This window comes from Lissotriton vulgaris, chromosome 5 (assembly GCF_964263255.1).
Source record: "Lissotriton vulgaris chromosome 5, aLisVul1.2, whole genome shotgun sequence".
Taxonomy (NCBI): Eukaryota; Metazoa; Chordata; class Amphibia; order Caudata; family Salamandridae; genus Lissotriton; species Lissotriton vulgaris.
This window is the reverse complement of record NC_141693.1, coordinates 900,040,279-900,061,277: the sequence shown is the minus strand read 5'-3', so window position 1 is coordinate 900,061,277 and position 20,999 is coordinate 900,040,279. Positions and strand designations below refer to the sequence as shown.

General features: G+C 44.8%; 1 protein-coding gene across 2 annotated transcripts in view; it reads left to right on the top strand.

The window, feature by feature from the left end:
- MARCHF5 (membrane associated ring-CH-type finger 5) overlaps positions 1–20,999 on the top strand; it is a 390,101-nt gene that overhangs the window by 252,752 nt on the left and 116,350 nt on the right. For both annotated transcript variants that reach the window (XR_015295957.1, XM_086922504.1), the window contains exon 5: positions 12,838–13,004. Coding sequence is in view for 1 of the 2 variants with exons in the window: in XM_086922504.1 (XP_086778630.1) it covers positions 12,838–13,004 (167 nt within the window). In the remaining variant the exon portion in view is untranslated. The remainder of the gene's footprint in view (positions 1–12,837; positions 13,005–20,999) is intronic.

Here is a 20,999-nt window from a genome sequence, read left to right as displayed (position 1 = left end):
TTGAAGACCAGCAGAGTTCCAGTGTCCACCAACAGAGCGGCTTTGAACAGTCTTCAGACAGCAGGCAGTCAGATCTTGAAGTTGTTGTCAGGACAAATTTAAGTTCCCACCCTCAGGGAGCCCTTAAGTAGCCCTAAAAAGGAGACTTGCCCGTCAGAGGGGGTCAGGGACACTACTCAATTGTCCTAGCCAGTCCAATGCTCGCAGGGGCCACACTTCAACATGGCAGAATCAAGTTGCCAACTGGAGGAGCTCTGCTCACCTCCCAAGGGAGAAGGAGGACAGGGGATGGACACTCTCCTGCCCCATGTGTAGTTTCACGCCATAGCAGGCGCCAAGGACTCCTGAACCCGGGTAAAACTGATTTATGCAAGGAGGGCACCAAATGTGCCCTATAGTGCAGTCTGATGGTGCTCTGACGCGCCCTCACCCTACTTAATTCTAGAGGAGAGGTGGTCACACATCTCCTTCACAGGAAATCCTTTCAGCTTCCCCTGCCCAAGTTAAGCTCATCAGCTAGGGGCAGAACACGGACTAGGGTTGGTGGCAGCGTGGGCTGGTAGGCAGACCTTGTAAGGCTACACAGGCAGTTAGGGGGTGTGGGGTCTTCTAAGGAGCCCCTAGTACATGATATTGTGCAACTAACACTGGAACCAAATGCAGTTACATGATTCAAACATCTATGATACCAAGCATGACCGGTTCGGAGCAGCCATTATGTAGTTAAACATCTTGACATGCCAATGTCCACTACATACCTTATAATGGCTGCCCCACACTTGCATAGCCCCAGAGAATGGAGGTGGGGTTTGTAGGGGTACATCTGCTCGTGCAGGGGTACCCACACACTTGGAGCCAAGAGTAATTGGCAGACCATTCTCTTCCATTCTAATTTTCCAGAGCATGTGCGTCGTATACCCGGCATCTCCATTCTTATCCCAATTTTAATCTTTCTCCCTTGTCTTCTCTTCAGTTGCATTACCCATTTCCCTCTGTAGACAAATAACTAAGTCTACTCACTGACCGGCTCTCTGACCGGCTTTCCTCTCTAAACTTATCTGGCACAATATAAACGGAGTTTCAGACATCTGATTTAATTACATCTAATCCCTAGAAAATTGAATTTGTATTTTACAACCGCCTACAACAATTATCTTCACTGAATACGAACTAGGCTAAGAGCGTATAAAAGAGTGCACTGAATATTTGACTATACCCATCAGAGCATGGAAAAGAAACCGCTCTAAGCATGTGCACAATGTCAGGCGCTTAAAGGATTGTAATTACAATTGCCATGTTTTTTCAGATGTTTTTATATACATTACACCAGTCACTTGGGATACCGTCTTTTCAAACACACAACACTTTTTCACTTTGTCACTTCACTTTCCTGCCGGCCAGTGTCCATTTCTCTGTAGGTTTTATCCAACCCCATAAAATTGTTTAGCTCACTAATGTCACCCAGTTAGTGATCTCGAGTCACATTGACACAGAGTCACTCAATGGCATGCTTATTTTCACCCTGGTTTACACGACTAAGTCACCATCGTAATATGTTCATGAACCGAACATGTTCGCAAATGTACTTTCTATGTTTCTATTCAGCCCTGAAGATTCGCAGTCTGTTCCCTGCGATGAAACACGTGTTGGCCTATGCAAAGGAACAATAAACAGAAATACTACACCAAGAACAGAACGTTTCTGTACTGATATATGTCAACTTATGTTTATTTATTCTCGAAGTTTGACCTAAAAGTTTTGATGTGCTTAATTACTTCTACCACTTCAACTGATACCAGTATTACTAAGAATTAATTGATATTGCATAGTGCAGGGGCTTTGCTGTCTTTTGTTAATTGTATGGATCTCTTTTGGTCCATCCCAGAGCGGTTGTGAGGGATTACCGTTCGCCTCATTGCCTATACTGACTACTTGTTGTTACCATTACCTTGCGGCCACTCAGGTTGTGCGCCTAGACATTCTGGAATACCTAAAAAACCTCCCAGTTGTGTATTGTACTGCTCAGTTATCTTTTCAAAAGGTGAGGATTCTGCGGCTAGAGGTCCCTATCGAAAGAACAATTTACTTACCTTTGGTAATGCTCTTTGTGGTAGAGACTCTAGCTGCAGACACAACGCAGACACTCCCATCCTTCCTGTTCTGTGAATTGAGCTCCATCCATTATTAAGTTACCAAGCCCAGGAATCTGCAAACTAACCAAAGCCAGTTTGCTTTTGGGGCGTCTGCGTCTGGTGGTGCAGACAGCCTTCAAATCAACTGACATCAACATGCAGTAATGGCACTGATATGGGTCCACATGTAATTTCTGGAACAAAACAGCGTCCCTGCAGAGTCGCACAACACCACCCACTGGCGCAGAGGCACAGCTGAAAGGTTTCCAGATCCATTATGACGCCTGAGGAATATTGAAAAGGTGAGGAAACTGAGATTAGAAGGTAAGTTACTTAATTATTCCCACTCTTACACCCCCAGCAGAGTTGATTATATTTTCACAAAGGTAGGAGACCTAGCAGGATTTGGTGAAGTAGCATACATAAATAGGTTCCTTTTTGAGAACTCGCTGTTAGCCCTCCTATTAATTCAGACAAAGACTAGCCTGAAAATACCACTGTAGGGACTTAGAACGAATGCTCTAAGTGATAAACCTTTTATCTCACACATAAAAGAATACACTAAACAGTTTTCCATGTAATCCAGAAACAGCAAGGCACTGGAAATGGAAGCTTATAAAGTAACACTTAGAGGGAAGTGCATATCATAAATCACTGGGATGAGGATGAAATTGGAACACACACTGAAGACACAGAAACAAGACTATCGTGCTTTAAAAGGGGGGTGGTGCTTAACCTAGATAAAAGGAAATTGATGACACATAAGAAAACTTGAAGACGCACAGACCAAACTAGACAAACATACTCTTACCCAATAAGGACAGACATGTCCTAGGGAGAGAGACAAGTTGAGTTGAATGCTGGCCCTGCTATTGAAAATGGAGAACTCCCTCCCTCCCTCCCTCCACCCCCTTCACACCCACACACATATACAAAGGCTATGCTAGTAGGGGAAATTCTCATCAGTGAAGGGATAAACAAGAAATGTAAAGAATACCTGGTCAAATGTAAATGTAGTAGTACTTGTATAGCACACAAATCGACCAATGTAAATGTAGTATACTTGTAAAGCGCACAGCTGCCCCAGCAACGGGGCGTCCCGGTGCTGTATAACGCTGTGGAACCCTTCCTGGCTCTCCCTGTGAGATGCCCCTCCTGGGCACCCCCAAGGTGAAGCCAGGCATCCCAGCGTTGTTGGGGCTGTTGTGGAGATTAAGCAAGCTATTGCCCAGAGTTGCAGAGTGTGACCATCAGGGAAAAGAACAGCGTCTCAAGCAGCAAACATGTGGCGTATCGCCAATACACAGGCATTATAGGGCACATTACGATGAGCTAGAGTCATTAATGAGGCACCTCCCTGACCGGTACAAGGATAGAGCAACGAGCTTATCCAAGAGGGGAAAAACATCACAAACACCTCTATTCGGTGTGCCCTCGATGCAGCAGATACTGCCTCTAGGGTAGTTAACACCAGTGTTTTACTACGCAGACACGCCTGGCTACGTACATCAGGGTTCAAACTTGAGGTACAAAGTGCCATTCTTAATCAACCTTATGATGAGCAACACCTATTTGGACCCGAAGTAGATGTATTACTAGAGAAAATGAAAAAGGATACAGACACCGCCAAATCTATGGGAGCCCTGCAGTTGTGGGCTCCGAGAAGTTAATTTTGTCGCTCATCCTATCGAGGTGCCACCAGGGGATATACTTCAGAGACCGCTTCTACCTCGTACAAAGCCCCTACACAGTCTACTTACAGCAAAGGCTAAAAAAGGGGTGGTTACAGGGGTAACAATAACAAAGGCAGAGGCAAAAATAACTCACGCTCTGCCTCTACCCCTGCCCAATGACTCCCTTCCCCCGTCCCATTCCACTCCTGTCGGGGGAAGACTCCAACAATACCTGCCAGCCTGGGAAAACATCACATCAGACAGGTGGGTGCTCCAAATAATTCAATCAGATTATTGTCTGGAACTAACATCTACCCCCCCAAACATACCACCCAAGCAGCGTCCACTGTCAAAGGAACATTTAACATTGCTCAGTCAGGAGGTAATATCCCTCCTGCAGAAAAATACAATAGAAATAGTTCCAGAGCATCAGAAAAACAAAGGAGTATATTCCCTATATTTCCTAATACCAAAGAAGGACGGATCTCGAAGACCCATCCTAGACCTCAGACCTCTAAACATTTACATACAGTCGGATAATTTTCATATTGTCGCACTCCAACAAGTCCTCCCATTACTGGTACAAAAGGACTTCCTTGTCACTCTAGATCTCAAGGACGCCTACTTCCATATTCCCATCCACGCAGCGCACAGAAAATATCTGAGATTTGTGCTAGACTGGCAACACTACCAGTTCAAAGTGCTCCCATTCGGAGTCACAACAGCGCCAAGGGTGTTTACCAAATGCCTAGCAGTAGTAGCAGCACACTTAGGAAGACAACATATTCATGTCTGGCCAGTATGCATCTGTTCTTGGCATGTAGAGCTGCAGAGTCACACACCCACCTGCCTCCCCGGCTACCTTTATATGTTCCAGTATTATGTTAATTAGATACAAATCACATGAACATCACTACCTCTTGTACAGCTCCATCACTTCCCTAATGGCGAAAAACAATCTGGGGATGGAGCCGATGCCCATGCGCAGTATCATCCAAAGGAGGAGTCGCCTATCCCGTGACTTCCAAAGACTTTTCTACAACAAAACAAACTGCAAACATCTGGGCCCAACACTAGGTGGCCATCTCTGCATAGTGTGTAACTCTGCAGCTCAGCATGCCAAGAACAGATGCATACTGGTAAGTAGCATTTTCCTTATATAGCGCGTACTACCCCTAACAAGCTGTTGAAGCACTTTTTAGCGAGTAGTATGCTACTCCGAAACCCAAGGTGGATTAGTGCTGGATTTGTATATCTGCCTCTTTACCAAGATGCAGGCCTACCTTCTTTAGCTAGGTTAAATTTTTGTACGCAGAGCACATGGCGTGTTTACGACCCAATAGTTGAATATCAGATAGCTGGATACTTGATCGAGGTGGACACAGCAAGGTTGTACATAATCCCCCATGTTGTTTGTGCCATCTATGGAGCTCTGGTGTGTGAACTACGAATAGCTATGGCGCATTGGGTTATACAAATAGGACTAACCAAACGCATTGTGTCACTCTATGAGGAAAACACATTGGTTTATTGAAAAGATTCAGTGTGTTCTTTTAAACTTACTGTCATGGGCAAATTAAGGAAATTCAAGGAGTTAAAAACAAACGGTGGCAAGTCTAAGCTGCGGAGGACCACACACTCACGGATCTGGGATTAGATTAGGAAATTCCACGCTTTTGGTACCTGCCAATACAAATTACTCAAAAGCTTAATACATGCTTAGTATTGGGGGTCTTACTGACGGGGCTCACACATTTTGGAGGACACTTCTTTTGTTGTTCATGGGAAGAATGTCACTGCGCTGCAGAACTCCGTGTGCGGGAAGGCATTTGGCCTGTTCCCAGATTTGATAGCCTGAATGGTTCCTTGGTCTCGGTAGGAAAACGCAACTGTTACAATGAAAAGTACTGAGGCTACCTTGGTTAAGATGGGTGTGGGCCTCCCTGCTTTCTTTCTGTATTGTGTGTCCACGCACTTCATCTCACAGTGCACTGGTTCCATGACATTAATAACTAGGCGACAAATTTCCTTGCTGGGACTCATCTATCTAATGCCCTGCCTTTCCTCGTGTGGATCTTTCCACCCCTGCCCTCCCTCAGTCCCCCAACACCCATGCCCCCCTCCCTCAGCGTTGCACATCTCAAATGGAAGTTGACTTATTCATGAAAAGTAGAATTTCGACATTTGATCGAGCACATTAAATGTTGCTGTTGGGGGTTGGTCATATGCTAATCAAAGAGGAGGGAGGAGGAAATCTTGATCCTTCAGTTTCCTAATTACAATCTAAATAATCAAGTAGGGAAGGACCAATTGTCCTGCATGAACCAGGGTATGCAGGAGATAAAGCAAAATTGTCTCCAGTAAAAAACCCTCATGCACGTGTTTGGGAAGTGTGGGTAGCGGTATATCTTGGTTCTCCGCTCTTCATACACGTATGTGCATAATCATAGGGTTAGTTTTGGTATGCAGCCTCCACCAGGAGGATCTTACCCATGGTTAAAAACAGTAGTCACCCAGTGATGTGGACAGTGTTCAGTGAAGAATACCCGTATAACCAGATAACGAACTTTATTGGGTCTGGGTTCGGGTAACACCCATAATGGAATGCTCAAAAAAAGTGCGTTCTATTAAAAAAAAATAGATTTTCAGGACGCACTAGCATTTCTGTGAAATAAAAATGGCTGACATGTTTCAGCCCTCCATGCCGGGATTCGGACTTAAGGGCTTTCTTCAGGACCAATCGTGGTGAGTGAAAGTGACACAAGTTAGCTATACTGTAGCAAACGTGTGGTAGAAAAAGGGAAATTCTCAACCTGTTTCATCTTCAAGGTCTCAGTGTACCTGAAGTGTAGATCAATTACACCTCCTTCGGGTGCTACAAGGGCTTCAAGGGGGCTCACGCTCCGTTCCTTGCGCCTCTCATTACGCTGCAGCTGCCTCTTGTGACCCGAAAGTAGCAGAGCTCTGCTACTGGGTCGGTTTTCATGGCACTGCAGGAATCGAGGTAAAAATGGGACTATCGAATAGCATTGTTGTTAGTCATCCCAATAGCGGAAATTATCACGCTTGTAATAAAATGATAGCATATTCTGGCAAAAGGTGAAATTCGATTATTTTAGATTATAGAAAGTACACAATGGCGGGAGAATTCTTTGCAAAATTCATAAGGCGGTTAGAATATGGGCACTCGGCTGATTTAGTCACCCGTGTTGCCTAGGGCAAGTCCTACATGAACCTTTTCTTATTTGATTCAGGTACCAAGTCGTATGTTGGTATAATATTGTGATTGAGATGACATGGTGAGGATCATCTCTGTTCAGCTCTCATCAATATTGAGATGTCAGATGAGGGGAAGTGAGTGCTGTTGGACAACACTTTCTCCAATATTGACTATACTTACGAAGAGGGCCCCCAATTGAGAAACTAACTCCTTATATTTATTTGAGGTGCCTCAAAAGTCGACGGTTCTTGTGAAAATGGGGATCATCTTGAAAGTATGATTCTTAACTCTGAAAAAGAGGGGCTTCCATAGTATAAAGTTTCATGTCAGTATACAGGAAGGAAACTTTTTTATCTCAATAGGCTCAGCCAGGGAATATTGTCATTCAAATCTCTGGTATCAGTGCCCAGACGATGTATCCAACGTTGTTCTTTTTCAAAGAGTATTCTTTCTGCATTGCTGTCCTTGATCTCTAGGGTTTCTAATACGACCCAGTTGAGTTCATCCACTGTATGGTCTTTTTCTAAGTAGTGGCTAGCCATCTTGGTGGTACTTTTTTTACATTTCACATTGCTCCGGTGTTCTCCAATCCTTTGTTTGACCTTCCTGCATGTCATTCCGATGTATCTCAAAAGGCAAGGACAGGTTATCATGTACACCACATGACTGGTGTTACAGTTAGTGTGTTTCAATATTTTCCATTTGAAGTTTGGGAGCAATTGTTGTTCTTTCGTGGGTTGCGTTAGGCTACACACTGAGCAAGAACCACATGGATAGTGGCCAATGATGGGAGCATTTCCCCATACATGTGTTCTTTCTCGTTTGGTGGGTGGTGGTCTCGTGTGGACCAAGATGTCCTTCAGGTTTCGACTCAGTTTATTGGCAAATCTCGGTTTTGGCCAAGAGAGCGCTCCAGACGTTAGGATCCTTCAGTTCTTGTTGACGATCTTCTTAACTTTGTTAGTCACAGGACTATAAGTGGTGACACAAGTCGTCAGTCTCTCTGGTTCTGTCTTGGTAGATGTCTCCAAAAGGCCCTCTCTATTCTGATTGCGAGCCCGCTTTTTGCACTTGTTTATCACTCGCCTGGGGTAATCACGGTCTACCAATTTTTCACAGAGGTCTTTTGCTTGGGCTCTGTATTCAGTATTTTTGCTACAGTTCCTTCGTAGCCTGAGGAACTGGCTATAGGGAAGATTTTCCCTCAAAGGACGGGGATGAAAAGTTTTAAAAGATAAAAGGCTGTTATTTGATGTTTACTTGAAGAAAGTGCGTGTCTCCAGGGAGCCATTATCTGCATAGATTGTGATGTCAAGGAAATCAAAGCTCTTCCTGATGGCATTGTACGTGAATTTCAAGCAGTTACCTTTTGTGTTGATCCAGGTGTGGAAGGCCTTAAGGTTTTCTTCATTCCCATTCCAAATTAGCAGAATATCGTCTATAAACCGCTTCCAAAGCAGTATATGACGAAAAAAAGGATTGGTTTCAGTGTGAATATGTTTCTCTTCAAAGGTGCTCACATATAACCCTGCCACAATGGGGGCAAATGTGCTGCCCATCGAAGTCCCGTGGCATTGCAAGTATAAGGTTATAGAAGTTGGTCATATCCTCCAGTACGTCTAGGCTAGTGCTTAACTACCAGCAAGATTTGGACCACATTCCCATAGGCACCTCCTGAAACTAACATAAATTTACAATACTAAATAAGGCGGGGGAATTAACTACAGACATATAAGCTGTGCTGATACAGGATAGGAAAGGTGAAACAGAACAGACGGAAGAAAAATGTCCATAACCACTGATGGGGAGAGAGACTGTGAACAGGGTACACACATTTCCCCTAATGCGCGTTTCATTACATATTCAAAACTTAAAACTTACATCACCACAAAATTATTTGTGTGGATCTGTAAGGAAGTGGGTGTCTGTTGCAGTAACCCCCCCACTTTGTGTCGGATACCTGATGCACTTTTCCTTGGTGTGCCCTGGGTCCCTGCCAATCAGGTACCCAGGGTCTGTGTTCCTTCCCTAAAAACTGTACTAAAGCCTAAACCCAATTGGCATCCCTGGCCATATGTCCGCCCCTAGTAAATGGTACCCTAGGTACCCAGGGCATTGTGACCAGAGAAGACCTATACGGGCTGCAGCACTTATTGTGCCACCCTTAGGGGCCCTGTACCCTGACACACACACACTGCCTTTGCAAGCTGTGTCCTGGTGCAGAACTAAACAGAGTCAGCATGGCACAAACCCATGCGTACACTACCATTTTCTATGATTTATTGGTGTTTTGACAAAAACGCCACCCACGAGTGCACCCTAAGTCGAATAAATTCTTATGAACTTTTTTTACACCTGCAGTGCACCACCCACTTCTTCTTCTAGACAAACCCCTGTGTGCCATGCCCACAAACCCACTGCCCTGGCATACATCAGCTACCCCTCTATCTGGGTTCCCTATGGCAGTGGTGTGGGCACAGGTGAATGAGCCCTATGTCCCTACAGTACCCAGGGCCATTCCTGGGCACTGTAATTGCAGTGATGCCATTAAGAGTATTTGGTGCTGGGAGGTTGTCATTACGAACTCCACAGCACCATAATGGCTACACAAAAGACTGACAGTTTTGATATCAATCTTCTCAGCACATTAAACCCACACTGATGCCAGTGTGGGATTTAATGTTAAATTCACTACAGTGGGCATCTTAGAGATGCCCCCTGAAACCTAACCTACAATCCACGTCTTGTCTGACAAGCTGCCTAGGCTGCCACACAGCAGACGTTGCTGGACCCCTGGGTGGAGAGCCCCCGCTCCTGGGCCTGCAACAATGCACATCCTGGGACGAGGTGCCAAGCCTCCTCCCCCAGGATGGGCAGGGGAAGCTTCTAAGGCATTCCGCCTTTGAGAGCCTCTCCAGGCCATTTGCTGTACTCAGCAACTGGCCCCCACCAGTCCCGACGAACCCCACCCCCATTCCCACCCTCTGGCTGGAAGACTGGCGGGAAACCCTACATCAGGAAGGGGAGTGTGCCAGCCTGTGCCAACTCCACCCCTCAGGTGGGAGAGGTGAGGTGAAGCACGACTCTGGGCTCCGGCCATCTTGAAGATGGGGAGCCCTGCCCAATCACAGCTAGGCTCCTGCCCCCCTCCCCCAGTAGAGGAGCAGGCTAGGGGGTGTACCCACCCCAGGGCAGGGACCCATTGGTCCTTGACCTACCTGTAACACCCCTAAATTTAGTATTTAGTGGCACCCCGAACCTTCCTTCCTCAGATCCCGATTGCAACAAGAAGAACAAAAAACAAGACCTGCCGTGCAGCTGCTAACAAAAGGACGACGCCCACTGACTTGGCACCAGAACCTTACAGGCCTGTTGATCCTTGCATCTGCGAAACTCCGGCGTCTCCTGCGGACAGCAACCTCGACAATCCCGGAGGACCTGCCTTCCTTGAACCTTTCAAATGACTGGAACTCCCACGAGCAGTGGTTCTGCTTAAACAGCAATACCCATGGTGCCAGCCAGAAACAGCAAATCCAGCACACACTGCACCCGCCAAGCCCGGCCTGTGCCTGAGTGACCAAGACCATGAGGACGTCCCGCTGGCGACTGTGACCCTAAGTGCTGTGTCCAAAGACCCTCCTCGATGAACTAGACGACGCCTGCAGCCTCAGAACCAGGGACCCCTCCAACCGCGACCAGCTGAGGGTAAGATTTCCCCGACACCAAAAGACACCCCTGTACCCAGAGGCTCCCTGTGCCTTCCTTTGGGGTACCTACCTCTTCTCCAAGATCCCAACTTACCTCTCGAAGTGGTGGTTGCACCTGAAGAATCTCCGCCCCCAAGTGTGCAGCCTTTGTTCACTTTTTAACTTTCCCATTGGATAACATTGAGCGCCCGACGGCTCAAAAGCACCCTGCACCCAGCCGCCCGAGTGCCGCTGGAAGTGCAACTACTACTCTACTTTACTTCCCCACTTGCCCTGAGTAAATGACCAGGAGCTCAGCTCCCACAGCCGCGTGGCCTGCCTGCTTGCTTGCAGCCTTCAACCAAAGGCCCCCTACCCTCCATTGGATTGCATTGTGCCTACTCTCTCTGCACCCGGGTGCCCCCGTGCCGCTGAGAGTGCAACAACGGTACCTTTTCCACCCTGGGAGACCCCTGAGTCTATGCCCTGAACCTTAACTCCACCAGTCGAGTACTTACCTAAAAGCTGATATCTCATTTTCCTTCCATAGGTGAACATTGACTGGTTTCACTTGAACTTTCTTCTAAGTGTGGAGTTTTGAAACTTTTTAAAATATTCATCTAAAATCAGCGAAATAACGAATTCCGAAGTACTCACCTGTGATCAGGAGAGAAGCCAGTACTGTACCTTTTAGCCCAGTACTGAACCTCAAAAGTAATCGTAACTGTACTTACGAGTAACCTGCGTGTTCTTCCATAGGAAACCATTGACTGTTTTTCTGTGAAATTTCTTCTGTCGATTTTTGCAAACTACAAATATTCTTTAAAAGTCGTACCAACTACCAAAACGTAATTACTTACCTGTCTTAGGTAGAGGTCCCAGTGCTGAACGTAGGAGTCTAGTACTGGATTACAAAAGTAACGAGAACCTACTGTACCTGTGACTTTAATTTCCTCCCATAGGATAACATTGCTTGGTTTTCACTGAAATGTTTCTAAGTGTAAACTTTGATAATACATTTACAGTATGTTCTTTAAAAATCACTACGGTAACCAAAACTCTATTACTTGACTGTTTACAGTACATGTCCCGAGACTGAATCTAGGATCCAGTCCTGGGGTTAGACAAGTAATCCATAAAGTAATCAACTGCATTTATCTAGCAAAACTCATTGAGCTCAATGTTAAATTGTGTTTGAAATTGTGTTGCCTATTGCAACCACGGTAGCTATTGTGTTTACAAAGCCTATTGCCTTTTTGCAAAGTAATTACCTAAAGTCACTCATATTGAGAAAAGTATATTTTGATACCTGTTGGTTCTAAAATAAAACCGCTATATCTTTTGATATAAAACCATTGGCCTAGAGTTCAGTTCTTGAGTGTGTGAGACCATTTGCTGACTGAGAGTGTACAACACATGCTTTACACTGTCCTCTGATACTGCTGTACTGCTCTACCAAGCTACCACTTTAGAGAGTAAGGTTATATCTAACTTTAGCCTCTGCGAAACCTCTGGGGTCTGTGGACTCTGTGCACACTGAACCTATGTGGGAACAGTATATACAGAGCCACTTTCTTACAGGATCTACTTAGGTAGAAAGTCTGCATGTGTCAGGTTTGAATCATGGGAGCTGACTTCCTTCATATGGTCTTGAACAGCCCACAGGTCACTCTGTCCAGGGTTAAAGTGGTGAAGAACTTCAGTGCAGTGTGTAAAGCAGGGCGTATTAGGAATACTTCTCCAAGATAAACTACAAAATGAAAAAAATACAAGCGCACGGTCCTAATAAAAAGATGAATAGAAGTTCATTGTGTAAGCCCCAGTCCCTGCTGACTGGGCTTAGGTGACTGGGTTTAGATTCCCCCATGGCCCAATAATAGAGCATCTTGAGGAGTGGTTTGGGGTAAAATTCCCATTACAATGATTAATTATGGTACTTGTAGAAATGAAGTTCGATACTAGTAAAAGAAAGATAATTAGAAACCCAAAGCAAACAATATTTTATAAATGTTATATTATGACTGTACTGTTATTATGCTGTTTTATGTTGGTCTTGAAAATCAGTATAGATTTTTCAAAAACAACTTTCCACTTATATTTATATGGCCTTTGGTGTATTTATGTAGGCATTGGGTGTCCTGTTCCTCGCATACCCGCTGAAGCCAACCCTCTTGCTGATCATGTCTCTGCAACTCGCATTTTGTGTGGTGCTCTCGTCTTTCCCACAATTGCCACTATAGTTGGTAAATTGATGTTCAGCAGTGTTAATTCAAACCTACAAAGGACAATCTTGGTAAGATGATTTAACCTTTTTTAAATTGTTGTTTATTAAGATTTCAGGTACTACCACATGTTTTTTTATGTGGCACACTTGTAATGCATCAATTGAAGTATATGGTGTTGATTTGGTTTTGTATGGATATTTATTTATTGCATTTTTCATTAAGGGCTCACAATTAGTTTGATTGACAACATAAACAAGTGTATAGACATTCTAGCTGTGTGCCTGCATGCAAACTGGATTCTGCTTTGAAACTTTGGTTTGATGCATTTCAGATCTCCCTCATTTGCGAAGAAAGTTAAACCTGTGGTGGAGCTTTCCTTATAACTGTAATATCATACACGCCACAGCTTAAATATTTGACTTACGCAAGCTTATACTTACTTAAATCTATTATTTTTGTGGACCATTGATGAAGATGGCCGCAGGGTAGAGCGGCTCCTGCAGTAACATGACAATCCCTGGTAATTGGGTATGAAATAATTCCCACAAACGTGGATAGATACGAAAGACTGCTATGTGGTACTCACAAGAAGCTGGATTGGTATTAACAATCCACCTATGCTCAGCATATATTCCAGACATGCTACACACTACAGCGCTACAAACCCTAGGGGCTCTCCTTCTGGAGCTACCCATAGCAGTGTTGATAGTAGGAGGAGGCCTTAACTTGGTGGTGGACAAGGAAATGGATAGAAGATGGCCTTGCAGGGAAAAAGGCAGGAACGGATGCAATGGGCTTAGTTGACATTTGTAGGGCATTTAATCCAGGGGAAAGACGTACATTTTACTCTGATGTCCACCGCAGTTTCTTTTGAATAGATTATATCCTTACTTAACGGCTATTTGAGGGACTCCTTGGGGGGGCAAGAATATTGACATGTGCAATCTCCGACCAGTCCCCCATATGGCTGAAATTTAGGGGGAACAGTGAGACTAAAAGATATGGTTAGTTTTTTGACCTGTGGTATATAACAAACAAGATATTTGTTGCTCAACTCAATATGAGTACATGCCAGTAATTCACGGGAAATAAAGGAAAGTTTGACTTCAGTGTCACCCTCTGTGAGGCCTACAAAACCTTAGTGCGAGGTCAAGCAATTTCCTTGATAACCGGGGTTAAGAAAAAGAAAAGATCACAGATGCAAGTGATTGAGTATGAAATTATAGGACTAGAGCCCGCCTTTGTTTGCTCAGGGCGTGAAAAACAGACTCCCTATTGCTACTTAAAAGCAGGAATATCGAGACCTGATCAAAAATAATGCATGATCCACTTTACACCCCTCACCACATAGACTGTAGGAGGTGGGAAATAAACCAGGCAAATTATTGGTGTGGCTGGGACATAGAAAACTCAGCAGACACTGGGTTCTGGAGCTAAAAATGGATAGGTGGGAAAAAATCAGGGGTGAAGGAGGCTACAGACAGAATGGCAAACTATTACCAGCAATTACTCTGGTCAACTAACACTTCATCACAGGAAGATGAGATAATTCCTCAAAGACCGCAAACTCACTGAACTTTCACATGACAATAGACCGGCACTAGTCGCTGAACTTTAAAATGAAACTGAAACCGCAATTAGAGACCCGGAATCTGGCAAAGCAGTGGGCCCGAATGGCATGCAGATCGAGCTGTACACATGTATGACCAGCAAGTTAACTACCCACATTCTAGCAATGTTTAAGTAAGCTAAAAAGCCTTACGATCAGAGACTGGCCCCCATAGTGACAGTACTTAAGGAATGCAAAGCACCTGATGATTGCGCCTAATACAGGCAAATCTTGTTACTCAATGTAGATGGGAAGATCCTTGCAAAAGAATTATTGAATAGACTGAGTCAACTAAAGGGGGGGCGGTTCAACTTTTTTGTGGTGATATGCCCATAAAAAAATACAAAAGAAATAAGAGAATGAAATCCACCATATTTCCTGCCTTTTGAGTGGGAGACAGGATGAATTGTACATGGTTCAAACCAGCCAAGGTCTGGATTAGTCAGGTAGCCTGGGCACACTTAGGCTCCAGGTCATGGGATCCGTTCAGGTCATTTAGCCATTCTTGTGATTTCTCCACTTCCCACCTCGAAATCCTCAGGAAAATCCAAGTCCAAACACAAACATAAAAAATGAAGCAGGACTCCACTCGATCCCTCCACTGTGACTCCAAAGAGCAGTTGCATAGGTGTTATGATCTTATTCTCACTTCATCAAAGTTACTGACCTCAAAGCTGATACCTCAGTTTTGCTCTAACACACCCTGAGTTTACCGAACTGTCGACCCAGCAGCATATCGATGCCTTCAAAGACACCATGCTGCAAACTTTAGTGCACTTCTCATTTCCTTATACACTCCTACGAGCCCGATGGTACTGCAGGGGTCTCCAGTCCCAGTCGGATTACCGCTGGTGCGACCCTCCATTATGCCATCAGTCCTCTCATGCCCGAGTACTGGGGCCATACTGACTCTGGTGTAGACTTCAACTCCAGCCATGAGATCCACATCGGTTCCCACTGATGGCACCAGTATATGACTTAACCGTAAAAGATAAGTTACTCCATATATTTATATAAACATATATATATCTGACTCATTCCTCAATCCCAAATACTTCAACAAAGAAGTAGGCACGGACTTTCAAGTGCAAAAGTGCTTTTATTTAGTTAATCCAAATTGACAAGCTAAAATCTTTGTGCCTGACGCGTTTCGACTGCACCCAAACGGTCTTGATCACATGATCGCTCTGAGGATACTTACATTCTTTTAACCTCTTGTGCCACGTGTGCTACTCAATCATGTAAATAGGCAACAGACTTGGGTATTTTGTTATCTCTACATACTATTAACAACACATGCAGTTTTTCCAACATCTAAGATATACCATAAATAAGTATGTCATCATCAACTTGTACTTAGAGAAATAATGTACAAAGCAAACAATCAATTCGCCCCAATCATCAAACTTTTTCTGTTGCCAATATTTAATATTCTCAACCTCCTAAAAGTGCAATGTGCTCAACAATTGCAAAAGTGCCAATTGGGGAAACAAACAGCAGCATCAAAGTATTCTTCTCCAGAGGTTTTACAGTTCTTTGAACCTTCAGTATATCGCTTTCTATGGATTGAATGTTATTTTACTAAAGTGACTAGTGCAAGAATTTGGAAAAAGGCGGGATCTTTATTTTCAGCATCCTCCTCCATATGGCAAGGGGAGCTGCATGTCAGCAGCTCCCCTTGCTCAAAAGCAAAGCCGGCTCCCGTGAGATGCGGAGAGCCAGCGGGACTGGGGGGTTATTTGAGTTCCCCCCCACGGTCCCCAATGATGAGGCCAGGCCCCAGGGGATGGGGATCCCGGGGCCAGAGGTGGCCCCTCCGTGATGAAAAAAAAATTTCATTGAAAGACACAGCCCCAGGGGATGGGATCCCCGGGGCCAATAATGGCCTCAGGAGGGGGGCCACGCAGCCCCCGCCTTAAAAAAAATATTAAATATGTGGCCATGCCCTGGGGGTCTGGGTCCCCGGGGACAAAATTGGCCTCGGGATGTGGGGCCACGCAGCCCCCTTACCGTTTAAAAAAATATATATAAAGGGTCAAGTCCTGGGTGCTGGGGTCCCCAGGGCAAGAAAAATGGTTAAAGAAGGGGAGCCACGCAGCCCCCTTTTAAAAAACAAAATAAAGAAAATAAGCCGGCATCTTGCCGGAGGCCCCGCCCCCTCCCTGCACCACTCTGCAAACGTGGCATGTTGTAAGTTGGGGGATTAAGTCCCCTTGAATCCTGATGGTCCCTGGGGGCCAACTAGCCCACCAGGTACCTCCAGAATGCGCCACAGAGGTATGTTGCAGAGAGGTGGCCCTAGGCCACGCCCCTTTTTCACCTCTCTGCAACGCAGCTCTGTTGGGCTTACTGAAGGTACCTGGTGGGCTAGTTGGCCCCCAGGGACCCTCGGGATTCAAGGGGACTTACTCCCTTTACTGATAACACGCTAGGGGGCACGTTTTCACAGTGGTGCAGGGAGGGGCCTTATATAACAAGTTAGCAATCCTGCTGTGTGGGACTTACTGGTGGAAATAGAAGGGGTAGTTGCCCCCCAAGGTTGATGTTGGGGGCTAACTATCCCTCCTGTTACCTCTGCTAAATCCCACACAGTGGGATTGCTAAAAGGTGTTTGTAGACCACGTTCACCTTTCTCCACCACTGAGCAAACGTGACTGCTATGTTATAGTTAGAAATTGGCATTTAAAAAAACCTTTGAAATTCACTAAAAACACCATAGGTTTTAGGGACGTTATAGTTCGAAATTGGGAGCAGAGATTGTACCGATCCTCAAGAAGGGCTCTCCTCTGCTCTAAGTCAACTACAGGCCTATTAGCCTCATAGATGTCCCCCAAAAGATCTTTGCAAGGCTCATCTTGGATCGTTTATTGGAGTGGATGCTTGAATATTCGGTTCTGAGCCCTTTCCAAGCGGGGTTCAGAAAGAAAGTCTAAACTATAGATGACATTTTTCGTTGGCTCTTTTATACTGGAAAACGGTAAAAATGAAGGGTGGCAGCCTCTATACCGTTTTCGTAGATTTACGGGCGGCGTTTGATCTAGTACCCCGTAGAAAACTTTGGTCTGTTTTGTCCAATATGGGGGTACCCCGATACCTCCTATACATGATTATCCACCTGCACACAAACAACTTTGCGCAGGTTAGATGTGGCCGGGACGGTTCTCTATCCCACAGATTCCCCGTTGACAGGGTTGTGTGCTTGCACCGACCCTGTTCTGCCTTTATGTCAACGGGGTAATCTCTCATTTAAACAGGGTAGAGGACGGTTTACAAAAAAACACCAGTGCACATCCTTTTTAGTCACTATTATCCAATGGGCATCCGGCCACGTCAATCCTATATCTCAAGTGTTCTTTTGCTCCACAATAGAAACGCACAATGTTCATTAATATTCAGTGTTCTTTTATTAATTCTTTTCTTGTCACAGCCGACGCGCGTTTCGCCCTCCGCGGGCTTTTTCAAGGCTGTAATTTACATACAAGACATAGTGCCATATCAGATTTATATACTATGGACCACCTTCTATTTATCATTACCTATTAACTTAGGTCTAATCCACACGTGTAAATCGTGCCACCACCACCTGCAGGGTTCCGGTGTGCACCACGTACTAATTCAATTTTACTCCTATTTACTGGTCATTTTGCTATTAGTCCGTGTACTGAGGGCACACCCACTTTGTGCGATCACCTTCACCATGATACACATGCCTTACTCTAAATATTCCCGGGCACCCACTGTGTATTTATTGGAACCACGTGTTCTGTTGATTCGTTGTGTCCAATTAACAGTATGCCAATCACCGCAAATTCTTTAAGCTATATTCCTAATGGGAACTCTATATTGGCACTTACCAAAGACATTTTAGTTGAGCAGCATGTGTTATAAGAATTGATAATTAGTAAAAAACCTTTTGGCATTGTTCCTGTGGAAGTATATGGACGTAATATTACCATTGTGGCAAGTATATAACTAAACAATCACTTCAATTATTGATGTACAAGCATCCATTAATCAACAGGCTTACCTCCAAGCCTTTCGCTCTCACACGTCAAAATGCTGTAAGTGTAGTTCCTTATTCTAGGATCCATCCACATGTAATATATCAGAGTTTAGACGCAATACTTGGAGCCTTGATAAGTTCCATCTAAAGTATTGCCATCAGTTTCATTTGGCATATGGATAGCTTTTATTTCTCTATCATTCCAATCCACATATATATATATATAAGAAAAGATTTTGAAAGCTATAATCTTTATTGACACGGTCGTACGTCCACCCACATAACAATGCCTTGCTTAAAACTACTTAATTACTCTCATGTGGTAAACATCTTTGGTTAAAAAGGATTAAGATAGCATGTATAAAACGTCCCTGAGTGCGACCGGAGCTAAGTCCAATTATTATATATTTATCTCAACTCTAACTTTCCCATCTCATAGTGCTAACAGTACATACTCTGACGAGTCTTAGTCAATATGCCGTCATCATCTAAGACAAGCGGTACGACAAACACCTTTAAAAGCGTGTTTCATCCCGCGACCATTATTTTACAAACGATTCGAGACAAAATAATCCCGCCTTTAATGTTGCGCAAGTTTAACTTAACTTCGTTCCTACACTCCTGAGTCTACGTAGTTCTGGTTTTTAAACTTACCGCCATTGCGTTTGTATTGGCGTCGGAAAGGGTAGCCTCCTTCCGCGTTTCCCTTCCGAGGCCCTCTCAGTCTCACCTCCCCTTTGTTCCTGTAAAAGGCGACGACGGACCAGTTTGTGGGTCTAGTGTTGTGATCTCCGATAGCGTTGCAGCCATTTTGGAGTGTCTACATTTTTATTGACTTACCCTAATGTCATGCCCACCATATATCTATACGTACCCCATATCTATTCACTGAAGAAATGTGAACCGATTTCAAGCGTTTTTTAGAGTATAGGTGTTAGGTGATCGCACTTAGTTGTCGCTCTCTTTATGAAACAACAAGTATTACTAAATGAATACTTCAATTTGCATGTCACTGTTCAATTTGTTACATATTTCTACTTAGATCTTCATTATATAAAATCCATTCGTAGTCTAAAATCATATTTTTAAAAAACAAAACTCGTTCCACACGCTTATTATACATGTTCTTAAAGGGCACATTACATATCAACTTGTCCATCGATCAGATGCTACCCCAGATACTGCATGAGCATCTTAACAAATTCTCAGCAAATTCGTAGTTTTTCACAAAAATTCATACATCTCTTTGTCAATGTTAGCCCCCTTCTCTACTGCTCTCAAAGAGATAATCCACTTACTTTCTAGCTGACGTAATTTGCGCTCACGATTGCCTCCCCTATTTCCTGTCATTGCCACATCAATTCCATGGAATCTAATCCTATGTAATTCATTCTGTTGGTGTGTTGTATTAAAGTGCACTGCAAACGGATATTGCATATTGTTGTTGCGTATGGCGCGAAAATGCTCCTGTACCCTTTCTTTCAAAGGTCTTATTGAGCTTCCAATGTATATCCAATCACATACACATTTTAGACAATACACTGTGTGTGTCGTATTATAGTTGATGAATTGATGTATAGTGTATTGCTTCTGACTATTATATTGAAAGTTAGTTGTCTTGTTCAGTGCAAAGCAACATATGCAACAACTGCCACATTTGAAAAACCCTTTAGGCGCTGTGGGCATCCAGATGTGTGCTCTCTGTGGGGGAAGATAACTTGGGCATAATGTCTTTCTCATAGTTTTACCTCTACTGAAAGTAATTGTCGGCTTCATACCGTAGAGGACGGTGACGCCCCCAGATTGGCCGGAAGCAGGGTGCCGGCGATTATGTTCGCTGACGACACCCTGCTTCTGTCTAAAACACCTATGGGGATTCAACGTATCCTCAAGGATGCACAGAACGCCTCAGCACGACGCGTCCTGGACATCCCCCGTCGCAGCCACATCTCCGGACACCTAAGAGACCTGCACTGGCTCCCGGTCAACAAGAGAATCACCTTCCGTCTCCTCACCCACGCACACAAAGCCCTACACAACCAAGGCCCAGGATACCTCAACAGCCGCCTCAACTTCTACGCTCCCAAACGCCAGCTTCGATCGACCAGCCACGCCCTCGCCGCCGTCCCCCGCATCCGAAGAGCCACCACAGGGGGACGGTCCTTCTCCTACCTCGCCGCCAAGACATGGAACTCCCTCCCCACCCACCTCCGCCTGACCCAGGACCACCTCATCTTCAGGAAGCAACTCAAGACCTGGCTGTTCGAGCAGTAGCGGACCCCCCTCCCCCAGCGCCTTGAGACCCTCTGGGTGAGTAGTGCGCTATATAAATGCGATGGTTGATCCCTGAGGGACGCCGCATATGATCTCAGTGGTTTTTGAGCGGAAGGGTGGGAGGCGGACGCTCCGAGTTCTGCCGGAGAGGAAGGATGTGGGCCAGGCCAGGGCCTT